This window comes from Bubalus bubalis, chromosome 13 (assembly GCF_019923935.1).
Source record: "Bubalus bubalis isolate 160015118507 breed Murrah chromosome 13, NDDB_SH_1, whole genome shotgun sequence".
NCBI lineage: Eukaryota > Metazoa > Chordata > Mammalia > Artiodactyla > Bovidae > Bubalus > Bubalus bubalis.
This window is the reverse complement of record NC_059169.1, coordinates 75,446,030-75,459,465: the sequence shown is the minus strand read 5'-3', so window position 1 is coordinate 75,459,465 and position 13,436 is coordinate 75,446,030. Positions and strand designations below refer to the sequence as shown.

Below are 13,436 nucleotides of genomic sequence, written 5' to 3'. Positions count from 1 at the left end.
GAGAAACTGGATCACACAATTGTAGCTGGTGAGGGTGTGAAACGGGATAGCCATTGTGGAAAACAGTTTGGCAGTTTCTTATAAAACGAAGGCTCAGATGGTAAAGAATCTGCTTGCAATGTGGGAGACCTGGGTTCGATTCTTGGGTCAGGAAGATTCCCTGAAGAAGGAAATGGCAACCCACTCCAGTATTCTGGCCTAGAGAACCCCATGGACAGGGGAGCCTGGTGGGCTACAGTCCCTAGGGTCACAAAAAGTCAGACTTGACTGAGTGACTAATACTTTCATTTTCCGCTATAAAAAGAAACACGAGGGAATTCCCTAGTGGTCTGGTGTTTGGGAGGCTGCCTGCTATTGAAGGGGGTGAAGGTTCAATCCCTGATCAGGAAATTAAGATCCCACATGCTGCAGGGTATGGCCAAAAATTAAAATAAATAAAACTTGAAAAAAATCCTTTAAAAAAAAAACTACCCACCACTCATACTCTTGGGCATTTATCCTAGACAAGTAATATGTTCAAAACAAAAAACCTACACAAACGTCCACAGCAATTTTATTCTTAGTCGTTGAAAACCAGAAACAACCCAGAAGTTCTTCAACAGAGAAGATGCTTAAAAAACTGGACCGCTCCTCAACAACGAGTGTGCTAAGTCGCTTCAGTTGTGTCCAACTTTGTGCGACCCCATGGACCGTAGCTGTAGCCTGCCAGGCTCCTCCGTCCATGGGACTTTCCCAGGCAAGCATATTGGAGTGGGTTGCCACTTCCTGCTCCAACTATAAGACGTAACAAACTCTTGGCACACATCAATTCATGCAGTCAAGGCGCTCACTAGTGAACAGAGCCTACAGCAAGGGAAAGGAGACCTTATCTGCTCAAGGACCGGGAAACAGAGCTAACTCTATTTAGAAAAAGCTGTAGAATGGAAGAAAGAAAATGTGTGTCAAACAGCTGGGTAAATGAAAACCTAGGCTGGAAATGGATAAGTCGCTATAATACACCTAAAGAGATGTAATTAAACACATATCCCGAGAGTCACAAGATCTTGCAGTCAAACTTATTTCCATTTAAACTTTCAACCCCTCAAGCTATGCTCCACAATACCTAATGAGAAAGTATCTCCCTTTAAAAAAAAAGTAATGGAGATGCTGAACAGGCCAGTATCTTTCAGAGTTGAACGTTAACTGTAACACTCTAAATCAGAGCTTGGCGTAGGCATCCCAAGCTGCACATCAGAGTCATCGGGATAAGCATTTTGAAAATGAGGATTAATGGCCTCCATCTTCTATCACCTTGGAATGATAGAGAGTGATGTCACTTCTGGGTGTAGATAAAGGCAACAGTTTAAGACACTTACTTCTTTGATGGCATCTGAATCCAGCCGAGGTTCAGCCTCATCAAGCTGCACTGCGTTTAAGGGCATCCGTCCATCCAGCCATTCATTCAACAGGGAATCACTGGGCATCTCCTTTGTGTTAGGTACCACATCAGATGCTGCAGCTACAGCTGTGAGCAAGGGTGACATGGTCTCTGCCTTCATGAGACTTCTATTCCACGAGGCGAGGAACTTAATTTATTTTTATTTCTTTTTAAACATTTTATTTTGTGTTGGAGTATAGCCAATTGACAATGCTGTGATTGTTTCAGGTGAACAGCAAAAGGACTCAGCCATACATCCACAGGTATCCACTCTTCCCCAACACCCCCTCCCACCCAGGCTGCCACGTAACACAGAGCAGAGTTCCACGTGCTATCCAGTAGGTCCTTGTTGGTTATCCATTTTGAATACAGCAGTGTGTACATGTCCATCCCAAACTCCCTAACTATCCCTTCCCAGGGGGCAACCATAAGTTTGTTCTCTAAGTCTGTAAGTAGGAGAGGAGCTTAATTACTTGTTGATAACAAAATGTACAATAATGGGGATTATAGAGGGGCTTAAGACTTCACCAGATGCAGAAGAATCTACTCATCTGAAAAGTTATCATCAACAGTAAGTTGATCTCTTCCACGCAATGTAAAAATAGCTCATTTTTTTCCCCCATTTAAGTAATGAAAAATACTTCATTTTGCCTGCTATTATCAAAGAGTATTCTGGTCTGGCTGAGTGTATTTTCTAGGAAGCTGGAAAGTATCACCCTGTGGTAACATTTTATTTAAAATTTCAAAAAACTACCAGTGAACCAGTGAAGTTGCTCACTCATGTCCAACTCTTTTGCAATCCCGTGGACTGTAGCCCACCAGGCTCCTCCATCCATGGGATTTTCCAGGCAAGAGTACTGGAGTGGGCTGCCATTTCCTTCTCCAGGGGATCTTCCCGACCCGGGGATTGAACCCAGGTCTCCTGCACTGCAGGCAGACCCTTTACCACCTGAGCCACCAGGGAAACCTAAAAAACTACAATCCTTCTAAAATGCAACAAGTTATTCACACTTCTGTATCAGTACACTGCACAGGTGACCAGAATTTACTCTCCTTTCGATGGTGACACTGGGAATGTCAGTACCACCTGTCACTTTGAATTCTGCCCAAGAGGACCAGACCTCTGGCCTGCTGTCTGCAGACCTGCCCACCACCTCTCCGGTGACTCGCGAGGACAACAGTGTTGGGCCGCATCACACAGCCCAGGGCAGCGCCGCGGTCTGTCTCCCATACGGCCCATTCACTCCAGCGGCATGAGTCCCTGCCACCTGCCTCCACCACCACTCCTCACTTCTCACCTGCTTTCTTCAGCTTTTATTCTCCTTGTATTTTCTAAGCTAGATCAAAAATGAAAATTTCCAAGGGAACCCAAACAGCAGGCACAGTATTCAAATTTAAAGTAAAAAGACCCTTTGCCTACAACAGAATTCAAATGCATGGGATTTGTGAAAAGTCTTTTCGGGGTGTGTGTGTGTCAGGGGAGGGTGTTGAGGGATACAGTGCTTTCCTGCCTTCGCTTCAGAATCACAGCTATCCCAGAGCATTAAAGTGGAAGAAAACAAAGAAAGAAACACCACCTGCCTGGCAGTGAGAACTGCATCAATTCATATTACTACAGCATTTTTCCCTCAGAGGAGCTTTGTACTATTATCTTGCTTATTTTCCCCAAATGCGTGAGATACAGAAAAAAACCAAGTACAGCTATTAATACTTTGAGAGGGAGGTTGTGGTGATCAAGACTGTGAGTTGTCCAAAGTCACAAGAAGAGACCTGAGGGTCTTCCTGCCTCGTGGTCCTCATTTTCATCCCAAAAAAGAATGCTTCCCAAGGCTTCCAGAGACAAGCTGCCCACAAGATACCTGATTTTCCGCTCAGATATAGAGACACTGAAGTTAAAAAAAAAAGCAAGTTCCTCAAAACTAAGATCAGTAAATTTTTCTAATAGATGTTTTCAATCATGAAAACCACCGTTATTTCACACAAAGATTTATGGATAGTACCTAAAACTTATAGGAAAATACTCATTTTTCTACACCATCAGATGGACTTGTCACTTTGAAACTGCTGAGATAAATGCAGAAACTCTCAAAGTACTTGTCATACAGTGAAAAAAAAAAAAAAAGCAACCGCATGCTATGACAGCATGTAAAACTACACACTTTCACAAGACTTTGCATTAGAAAGTTACAAATATTAACTACCCACCCACTCTCTTTGGCTGTCCTCTCAGGCTACGGCACTAGACCGGATTGTTTTCAGATGAATTTCACTATGGGGACCCACCTCTACTGGCTATTCAACTAGAGGGGCTTGGGCGCCTCTTCTTTCTCCTCATTAGTGTCTGCAGAATCTCCCAGGATGCTTGTTATATGATATAAGTGTTCACAATGGTCTCGTTGCTTTAAGCCAAATTTGTGTCACTTCCCAACCTCAATGAGTAAAATACTACGAACTTCTACAGCAGAGGAGTTGGAAATAGCATTCCGGGCAGTCAGCAGCACATCAGGAAGAGAAACAAACATGGTAAAATAAAAGCGTGAGTCTGTGTCCTTCTTGAGGTCACTGCTGCCTGCCTCCTCCTGTAAATCTAATCACTGCACATCCTCCTCCTCCACTTTTTCTGCACCAGATGTCAAATAAAGCTGGACCTCCCACTCCAGTACCCTTGCCTGGGAAATCCCGTGGGCAGAGGAGCCTGGCACACTACACTAAGAGTCGGGCACGACTTTGCAATTAAACAACAACAACTAGCGGGCGTAGAGGAATCACGTTTAAAGAGCCCAGGTGAGCGTGAGGCGGCCAGGACCACCGAGATGCGTCTTGAGGGATAGCTCAGCACTGGCGGGAGTCGGCAGAGTTCCTCTGACAACATCTCCATCAGGCGAGAGGCTCATAAATTAAAGCCGCCCGGGGGCAGTTTAAACTCTGTTACCAGTCTGGTCTCTCCTTCCACACTGCCCCTTCTGTTTGCAGCTCCCAGATAAGGGTGAGCTCAGGGTGTGGCCACTGCCAGTCCTTCTGTGCAGACCTCCTTCCAACCTTCCCCTTCCTCCCCAGCCTGATGCTGAGAAGAGAGAAGCAAAGCTGTGCAGGTAGGGCGTCGTTATTTACTCTATGGGGAAAGCCAGGCGTCCGTTCTCTGCGATAATTGGGGCTGAGAAGTTACCTCCCTTTTAATGCTCTGTTTGGAGTTTCTTCCTTATCAACTTCCTCTGCTGTTTACTCAACCAGGGGATAAAATTTGAATTTAACTCCCTACAACTGCTGCTGTATGTCTTTTAAGTCAGGTCCCCAGCCTCCAGGATCTAGTGCCTGATGACCTGAGGTGGAGCTCATGTAATAATAATAGAAATAAAGTGCACACTAAACGTAATGCATTTGAATCATCACAAAACCATCCCCTAATCCCTGGTGTGTGGAAAAGCTGTCTTCCGCAAAACCCGTCCCATGGTACCCAAAAGGTTGGGGACTGCTGCTCTAAGCGGTACTGCTACCAGTTAAGTACTGAACCAGACAAAACAAAATATAGAAAGAAAAGAAGAAGCTGGATCTCTTGCCTCCAAGAAGAGTCAGCCAGTGGTACCCATGTTCACCGGGAAGACGTCAAGAATCTGGGACGCTCATTCACTTGGATCCTACAGTCCCAAGGAAAGGCACTTGGGATAGCCAGCTGTGGAAGTTAAGCAGGATATTTTCTCTTACTATTCATCATGCAAAACGATACTTATTCTACCTAAAATCAGAAAGTATTTTAAGAAAAAAAAAGGGGGGTCACGCTATATGAAGCCCATATTTATGGACTATTTACATTTTTTGTTAATGTAATTAAGAGGATGTCCAAATGAGTCAATCAATTCTCAATTATTCCTACTAATGGAGTGGATCAATACAGTTGGAGAGCCTGAAATGGCAGCCCACGAAGTTTAATGATGGCTCATAAATCCCCTCTCTTTATTATTGGTATATGGGTGCATTGAATATTCTTCAGGTTTAATAGAATTCATCAATTCACAGTGCTTGGGACTCTTAGAGGGTCGTTCTGTTCAACCTTCTTTTGCACACAAGGGAAATCTGGCTTAAAATGCTGAAGGGACCACCACTGTAAACGGAAGGGGTTGGGGGGGGGGCTCAGTGTAACCATGGCAACTGACACTGTGATGTAGAGCCCTGTGGCCTATATTTTAAAAGAAGTCTTAAAAACAAGTAGTTGCTTCAGTTAGTGTCTTTCACCTCCAGCCCCATCCTTAGTAGACTTCCCAAAATACTAGTAACAAATACCACCTACTTGAGAACCTCCTCAGTACAAGTTTCAGATGGATTTAATACTCCAGCATACATAGGACTTAATGTCCTTCCATCATGCCATGGCTATGGATTGACATCTTCCTCAAGGAAATAAGCAATTAGCAATTTTGATTTTTAAAATGGATCATTGAAATTTTCGCTAGCCTGGAAGCAGCAAAAGGCTTCTGTAGATCAATTATGCAAGAGGGGTAACATAGCAACTTACTTAAAAATAAAATGTGAGCGCAGGCTGGAAATAGAGTTACATGCATCCGCACGGAGACGGAAGACTCACAGAGCATCCGGATCCTCAACACGTGAGGATGTAGCCTGTTCCAGAAGAATTCTGAAGGCAACTCCAGACTTCCCACAACCTTCCCTGGCAGCACATGCTCCCGTCTGCCTCTCTCAGCACCGTCAGGAATGAAACACCAATTTCAAAGCTGCCTGCGTCCGTGAGTGGCTGAGTCGCGTTAGCCATGTCCGACTCTCTGCGACTCCATAGGCTGTAGCCCACCAGGCTCCTCTGTCCCTGGGATTCTCCAGGAAAGAATACTGGAGTGGGCCGCCGAGCCCACACCGAGGATCTTCCTGACCCAGGGATCAAACCCAGGTCTCATGTTTCCTGCGCTGGCAGGCAGGTTCTTTACCACTAGCGCCACCTGAGAAGTCCCTAAAACCTGCCTACTGCAATTTAATGGGGCTTCCCTGGTGGCTCAGATGGTAGAGAATCCGCCTGCAACGCAGGAGACTCAGGAGCAGAAGACCCAGGTTTGATCCCTGGGGTGGGAAGATCCCCTGGAGGAGGAAACGGCAACCCACTCTAATCTTCTTGACTGGGAAATCCCATGAACAGAGGAGCCTGGTGGGCTACAGTCCATGGGGTCACAAGAGTTGGACAGGACTTAGTGACTAAACAACTGCCATTGAATAGGTGTGGTGTTTTTTTCCTAATTTGCCAAAATGAGGTCGCTGACAACATAAACAAGGGGATACGGTGCCGCTCATGTGTCAGTGCCACAGAGGAAAAGGTGCCTCAACCTACCTCTCCCCAGTCCCAGCCCACGCCCCAAAACATCTATAGAAACATTTTTAAACGTACAAAAAAAGTGAGCACGAGAGAGTTCGAGAAACCCTTGAGAGGTCTGTGAACGAGAACACTACTGGAACAGAAGGTCTTATATTCCACAAGGAAACATCCTCATAAACCCAGCTGAGAAATGAGCCCACTTGTAACCACACAACCGGGCGCCAGGATAATTACAATAGAAACACTTTATTTCAAATCATGAAAAGAGTTACACTTGATCTTCTTGTTAGCAGGGGCTGTGCAGACAGCAACATTAACTGTGAAATGTAAGGGCAGATAACAGCTGATTTGAAAGGGGATTGTGTAAATCTAGTTAAGGAGCAACTTTAGAAGATTATTTTCAATTACTGAGATAGCATCATGGTTCTCAGGAAAAAAAAAATGGAAAGGTTTGTTCTTTACACCACACACAGTGTACTGAATCTAACAAAACCACCTGCTTTCAGGCAATAATATCAGCCAGCAGCTAATATGCCTTGCTTCCACTTTACCCTCCCCTTCTTCAAGTCATTTTCAATTATTGCTAGCACTCACTCAGCTCTGTGACCAGAAAGTCATTTCAGCAGGAGAAACAGCTTTAAAAAAAAAGATCCCCTTCAGAATAATTACTAAAAGCTTTTAGATTTCCAAGTGCCAAATATACATAGCCTGGGAGACCTCTAAACTAGGGCTGAGGTCAGGCAGGTAAAGAAAGGGTGCCTGCTTCGTTGATGGAGTGGCAATTGCTTCCCCTGTCGGAACATTTAACCCAGAACGTCTGGGCCTTGGCCCCCAGTCACCCCAGCTCATATACAGGAACACACGCAGATTCATACGTTGCCCAAAATGCAAGCTACATTGCTAGCTACATGAGATAACCTTGTCAAGTGAAATCCCCATTTGTCATTTGCTTTAACGTGGCTTGTGTAGAGGGTGCGAATGCTACAAAGAATCTAGCCTAAGAGCTTCCCTGGTGGCTCAGTGGTAGAGAGCCCGCCTGGCGGGTTCAAACCCTGGGTTGGGAAGATCCCCTGGTGAAGGAAATGGCAACCCACTCCAGTATTCCTGCCTGGAGAATCCCGTGGACAGAGGAGCCTGGTGACTACAGTCCATGGGGTTGCAAAGAGTCGGACACGACTGAGTGACTGACACTTTCACTGAATTTGTTTCCTCACCTTTAAAACTGGGACACTGATAATTACCCAGTTCATTCAGAAGTCACAATGATCAAAAGATAAGATGGTACTTTGCACACTGTTAGATGCTGTATGAATGCAAGTAATGATTAATATCTCAGTGTACAAATATAGTATGATATCTCCACATGCAGCAAAAATGTTATTATTCCCCATGTGCACCACATGCCTATGCTCGATTTCCATATTCTTTTCCCAGAAGTGAAAATTGCTCAGTCATATCCGACTCTTTGCAACCCCATGGACTTATATATATACAGCCCATGGAATTCTCCAGGCCAGAACACTAGAGTGGGCAGCCTTTCTCTTCTCCAGGAGATCTTCCCAACCCAGGGATCGAACCCAGGTCTCCCGCAATGCAGGCGGATTCTTTACCAGCTGAGCCACCAGGGAAGCCCAAGAATCCTGGAGTGGGTAGCCTATCCCTTCTCCAATGGCTCTTCCGAACCCAGGAACCAAACTGGGGTCTCCTGCATTGCTGTCAGATTCTTTACCAACTGAGCTATCAGGGAAGCCTAATCAGAAAGAGAAATTAAAAATTTAGCAGAAAAGCACACTTCACTGTCTTAAAAAAAATGTTCTTTTGACACTAAAACTAAATATTTAAAAATCAGAGAATCATTAAAGTCACTTTACATGCACTTCTCCTCCCATTCAAGGGCTTCCCTGGTGGCTCAGATGGTAAAGAATCCACTTGCCAATGCATGAGACCTGGGTTTGATCCCTGAGTCGGGACGATCCCCTGGAGGAGGGCATGGCATCCTGGAAAATCCCCATGGACAGAGGAGCCTGGGGGGCTGCAGTCCATAGCGTTGCAAAGAGTTGGACATGACTGTGGCTGAACAGCAACAACTCCCTTTAATTAGCCACAATTTTCTGTGCAGACATGTGACTACAGATGCCACCAAATCCTGCAGATGCCGCCACTGGGCTGTCACCTCAAAAGCAAAACGGCACCTCTCTAGAAGCACAGCTCCACAACATCCTGGAGGACTGGGGCAGCTCTCTGAAGAGGCAAAGCAAACCGAGAGTTGATGTCACTCTTCAGATGGTGGGAACTTAGGACTGTGTGCTCAAGGTTTCTCTTCAAATACCTCTGCTCTTCCTAACCAAAATGCTCCCTTGTCCCAGAAACAGAAAGAATTCTCTCAGTTGATCAAGACCACCGCTGCACAGTAGGAAATCCTAAAGCAGTTCTCTGAGCTTGAGGAAGCACAGCATCCTAGCCTCATCCAAGCCACAACCATGCCCTCTCAGGCCCCAGGACAACAGGGCATTGCATCACAACGTCTCAGTGGCAGGAGGACGGGCTTGATACAATGACGCCTCAAAGCCCATATGCTCCCAACTGTCCCATTATGGATTTGTCATCGTTTTAAGGTGACAAAAAAAAAAAAAAAAAACAACTCTAAAATAGTGTTCACAGTCCTCTGCTCCCTTCCTACAGAAGAACTGAATGGGGACTTCCCCGGGGCCCAGAGGTTGAGACGTCATCTTCCAACACAGGAGCTGCGGGGCTGATCCCTGGTCCAGGGGAACCGGGTCCTGCATGCCTCCTGGCCAAAAAGCCAGAAGAGAAACAACAGGGGCAATACTGCAAAAAATTCAGTCAAGACTTTAAAAATGGTTCACATCAGGGCATCCCTGGTGGTCCAGTGATTAAGAATCCGCCTTGCAATGTAGGGAACCTCGGCTCGATCCCTGGTCTGGGAAGTGCCCTCATGCCCGGGGCAACTAAGCCCCTGTGTCACAACTGCTGAAGTCCGAACACGAGCCTGCCCTCGGCAGCAAGGGAAGCTGCTGCGATAAGCCCACGCGCCACAACTAGAGAAAGCCCTTGTATAGCAAAGAGGGCCCAGTGTGACCAAAAATAAGTCAATAAAAAATAAATACACAATTTTAAAAAATGGGCCATATCAAAAGAAGAAGAAGAATGAAACAGACATAGTTTCTAAACATGCAGATATATTCAAGGTCAAGCTACGGCTAGTCAAAATCCTGCAAAAGAGCTAAACAAATCTCATCATTGGCTGGGAGGCTGGGAACGTTCGAGTCCTCACTAAAGGGATGAAAAGCCTGTCCCAGCTGTAAGTGATCATAAGCGACTTGATCATCAGCTGCCCGCTACAGCTGTATCCACCGCTCAGCTCACCCAAAGAGATTCACACTGTTGTGATGCCAAAATAAATGTCTCTCGTCAAAAAAAAAAAAAAAAAAAATCACCCATTTGAAAATAACTCTCTAATCTGCATCCTTTCAATAGAACTGAAGTGCACTTCACCAACACAGAGGACGGGCATCTTGAATTAGCAGAGAACTATTTTTAACACATGAAGGATAAGATATGAAATTAGTTTCACGGGGAATGAGAACCTCGGAGATTATTTACTTTGCCTTAATTACTTTGACTCACCATTAATTTAGCTTTCCTAGGGTACTCAATATTTCACGCTAAGATTTGGAGACCAAAGAGATGGGAGCACAAGTCTGGAGCTCCGGGTCGGGGGTAGCATCTTCTCCGCAGAGGTGCGGATGGTCGAAGCCCAGTCACAGTGTGTGCCGCTCAAGAACACGTTCAGGGGCCCGTTTCTGTTGTTTTTCTGCCCCGGGACCAGGAGCTGTGCCCTGAAGGATGCACACAGCCAAACTTTATTCAGCTTCTGTTCAACTCCTCGGCCAATAACATCACTAGTGCTCATAGCTACTCAGGCGACTGCCAAAATAGGGCAAGCCGCGACTGCCTGGAGCCTAGGGGAGGCGAGCTGGGGCTGCACGCTTCAAGAAGTTGTTAATGATCGGTGCAGCTGGGCGATGCAGTGATTCCCAGGAAAGGAGACAGAGGAGCCAGCCTAGCAGACAGTCCACGACGGCTGCATGAGAGCATCCGTGGGTCAGGAGGCGCTCGCTCCCAGTAAAGCACTCACGATGCCTGGGGGCTGCTGTGTGCAGCTGGGCACTGACTAAAGTCCTGCAACGCACCCCCAGGCCCAGAATCACCTGCCCGCCGGCAGACGCCACGGACAAGGGCTGCGCCAGGCAGCGGACAGCAATGCACAGGTTCCCAGATGCAGGAGGGGACTTGCTGGGATCACTCAACCTGCTGGTGCTTCCCCCATCCTCCTGCTCCACGTGGCCTTCAGCAGTGGGAGGCCTGGGAGAGGGGTGCAATGGGCAGAGACCCTGAGACCCACGATCTTTCTGACCCACAATCGAAAGGACTCTCCCTTACTCTCAAGGTCAGAAGAACTGACCGTGTGTTACGTAATCCCATTCCTGAGAGTTCAAGCCCTTCTTTTTCTCCATGAAGCACGCTACACCCTGACATTCTCTTTTCCCCTATAAAGGTATTTTTCACTCTGACACAGCTGTGCTTTATTTGGAAGTTGCCCTTTTGCTTCTTTCTCTTGATGAGGATATTGTTTGACTTCACCGAGCTGTAGCCTTCGAGCGTGCTGAACCCACATCAACAACGGAGCAGCGAGGTTCACACGTCTCCAGAACTCTGCAACTTCTCTACTGGTGATAAAATAGCTCTCATGGAAATATGCTTCCACGATAAACATTTCTAATTTAACAATAATAATTTATATTTCTGTAGCACATGCATAGCTTTGAAACATGCTCACATATATTATGAAAGAGAAAGTGTGAAAGTGTTAGTCGCTCAATTGTGTCCTGACTCTTTGTAACCCAACAGACTGTAGCCCACCAGGGTCCTCTGTCCGTGGGATTCTCCAGGCAAGAATACTGGAATAGGGTGCCATCGCCTTCCCTCCTGACTCAGGGATCGAACCCAGAGCTCCTGCACTGCAGGCAGATTCTTTACCATCTGAGCCACCAGGGAAGCCTATGCTTCATCTTAGCTACTTCTCCCCACCTGGCCCCTTTCCACGAGGCTTCTGCTCATGAAACTGCCACCGTGCAGTCACGTCCCCAGGGAACTCTGTCCTCTTTGTCACTGCCCACACAACAGCGGTGGGTGTCACTGCAGCTTTCTGGGTCACACACCTCATTTGTGCCATTCGCACTTTCAGTCCCTTTTATCATTTACAATTCTCCAGTGACTCTCCTCACTGCCATATCTTAATTTTAATACTAGACATTACATTCATTCCTTGGCATCATCAGAGAAAACAAAGCACAATGCCATTAATCATTTCCACTGGGCAGAAAAGGAGCCTCAAAACACAGTGTGGTCGAAGACAGGGTTCAAACTTCCTACCTCTTCCTCCTACCGGCTTTGACAGTGGACCAGTTGCTCAATCTTCTGGAGCTTTGCTTTCCTCTGGTTACTGACTGACATAAGAAAAGGTTGCCATGAGGATTAAACTGGACGGCATGTCAACTGTGCCTGCAAATACACAAGAGACGCCAACTGCAATCCTCCTGCTGGGTCCCCACTCACGCCACTGTCATTCACACCAGCAAAGGTGATCCCACAAACAGCACCCTGCACCCTTGGGTTGCTCAAAGCATGTCTTCGCAGAAGTCTTGCCACTCACTTCCTCCAAAGGATGACCACGGCACACGAGATCCTATCATCCCAAAGAGCACTGCTTTCCAAGCTTTTTTCTACAAAATTCAACTGCAAGACGTTCCAACGTACTACAGTTGAAATTGCAGGGTACATGCATGAATGGCCATCCTCTCCTGGCATTTCCAATCCCATTTGGCCTGTCTTCGTATCACCCTGAGACGGGAGTCGACAGCAACAAAGTGAATGCAGAGCACGTGCTGACGGCAATTTGCAGGTGGCCACTCAGGGCACCCGAAGAGCCATCCCTGAGCCGCCGCCCACCAAGCACGAGACTTGCAGCTGGCAGAATCCGTCCTTTTTGCCTGCCTGGTGAAACATTTTTACACCACAGAAGCTTTGATTAATCTTAAATTCTGTCACATCAAATTTGTCTTGCTCAGAAAAATTGTGACATCTGAAATTCTGCTGTAAATCTGAAGTCTCTGCTTAATGATTCAAAAACTTAAAAAAAAAAAAAAAAAAAAAAAAGGCTCCCAACAGGCAGTTGAGGGATTTCAACATGTACCTGGCAAAAGGGTGGTTTTAGAGCTTGGATGGTGGGTGGCTTACAGCTATTAGGTGGAAAGTGGACATACTTTTTGATCCAGCAACTCTTCTAATAAGAATGTACCCCAGTGAGGTCACTGCGCAGGTGTAAAATGGTGAACATACAAGCATGCTTAGAGTGGCAATGATTTTCCAATAGAAAAATCAGAAACAACTTAAATGTCCATCAGTAAAGCCTGAAGTAGGGGCTTCCCAGGCGGCTCAGTGGTAAAAATCCGCCTGCCAAGCAGGTGATGTGGGTTCAGTCCCTGGGTCAGGAAGATCCCTTGGAGAAGGAAATGGCAACCCACTCCAGTATTCTTGCCTGGAGAATCCCATAGACAGAGGAGCCTGGAGGGCTACAAAAGGGTCACAAAAGAGTCAGACATGACTGAGTGACTAAACAAC

The 13,436-nt window shown here is 46.3% G+C and overlaps 1 protein-coding gene across 1 annotated transcript in view; it reads right to left on the bottom strand.

Annotated features, from left to right (window-relative positions):
- LOC123328863 (translation initiation factor IF-2-like) overlaps positions 1-13,436 on the bottom strand; it is a 384,326-nt gene that overhangs the window by 353,588 nt on the left and 17,302 nt on the right. Inside the window, exon 2 of the mRNA XM_044926892.2 lies at positions 1,356-1,504. Within this exon, the coding sequence (XP_044782827.2) occupies positions 1,356-1,504 (149 nt within the window). The remainder of the gene's footprint in view (positions 1-1,355; positions 1,505-13,436) is intronic.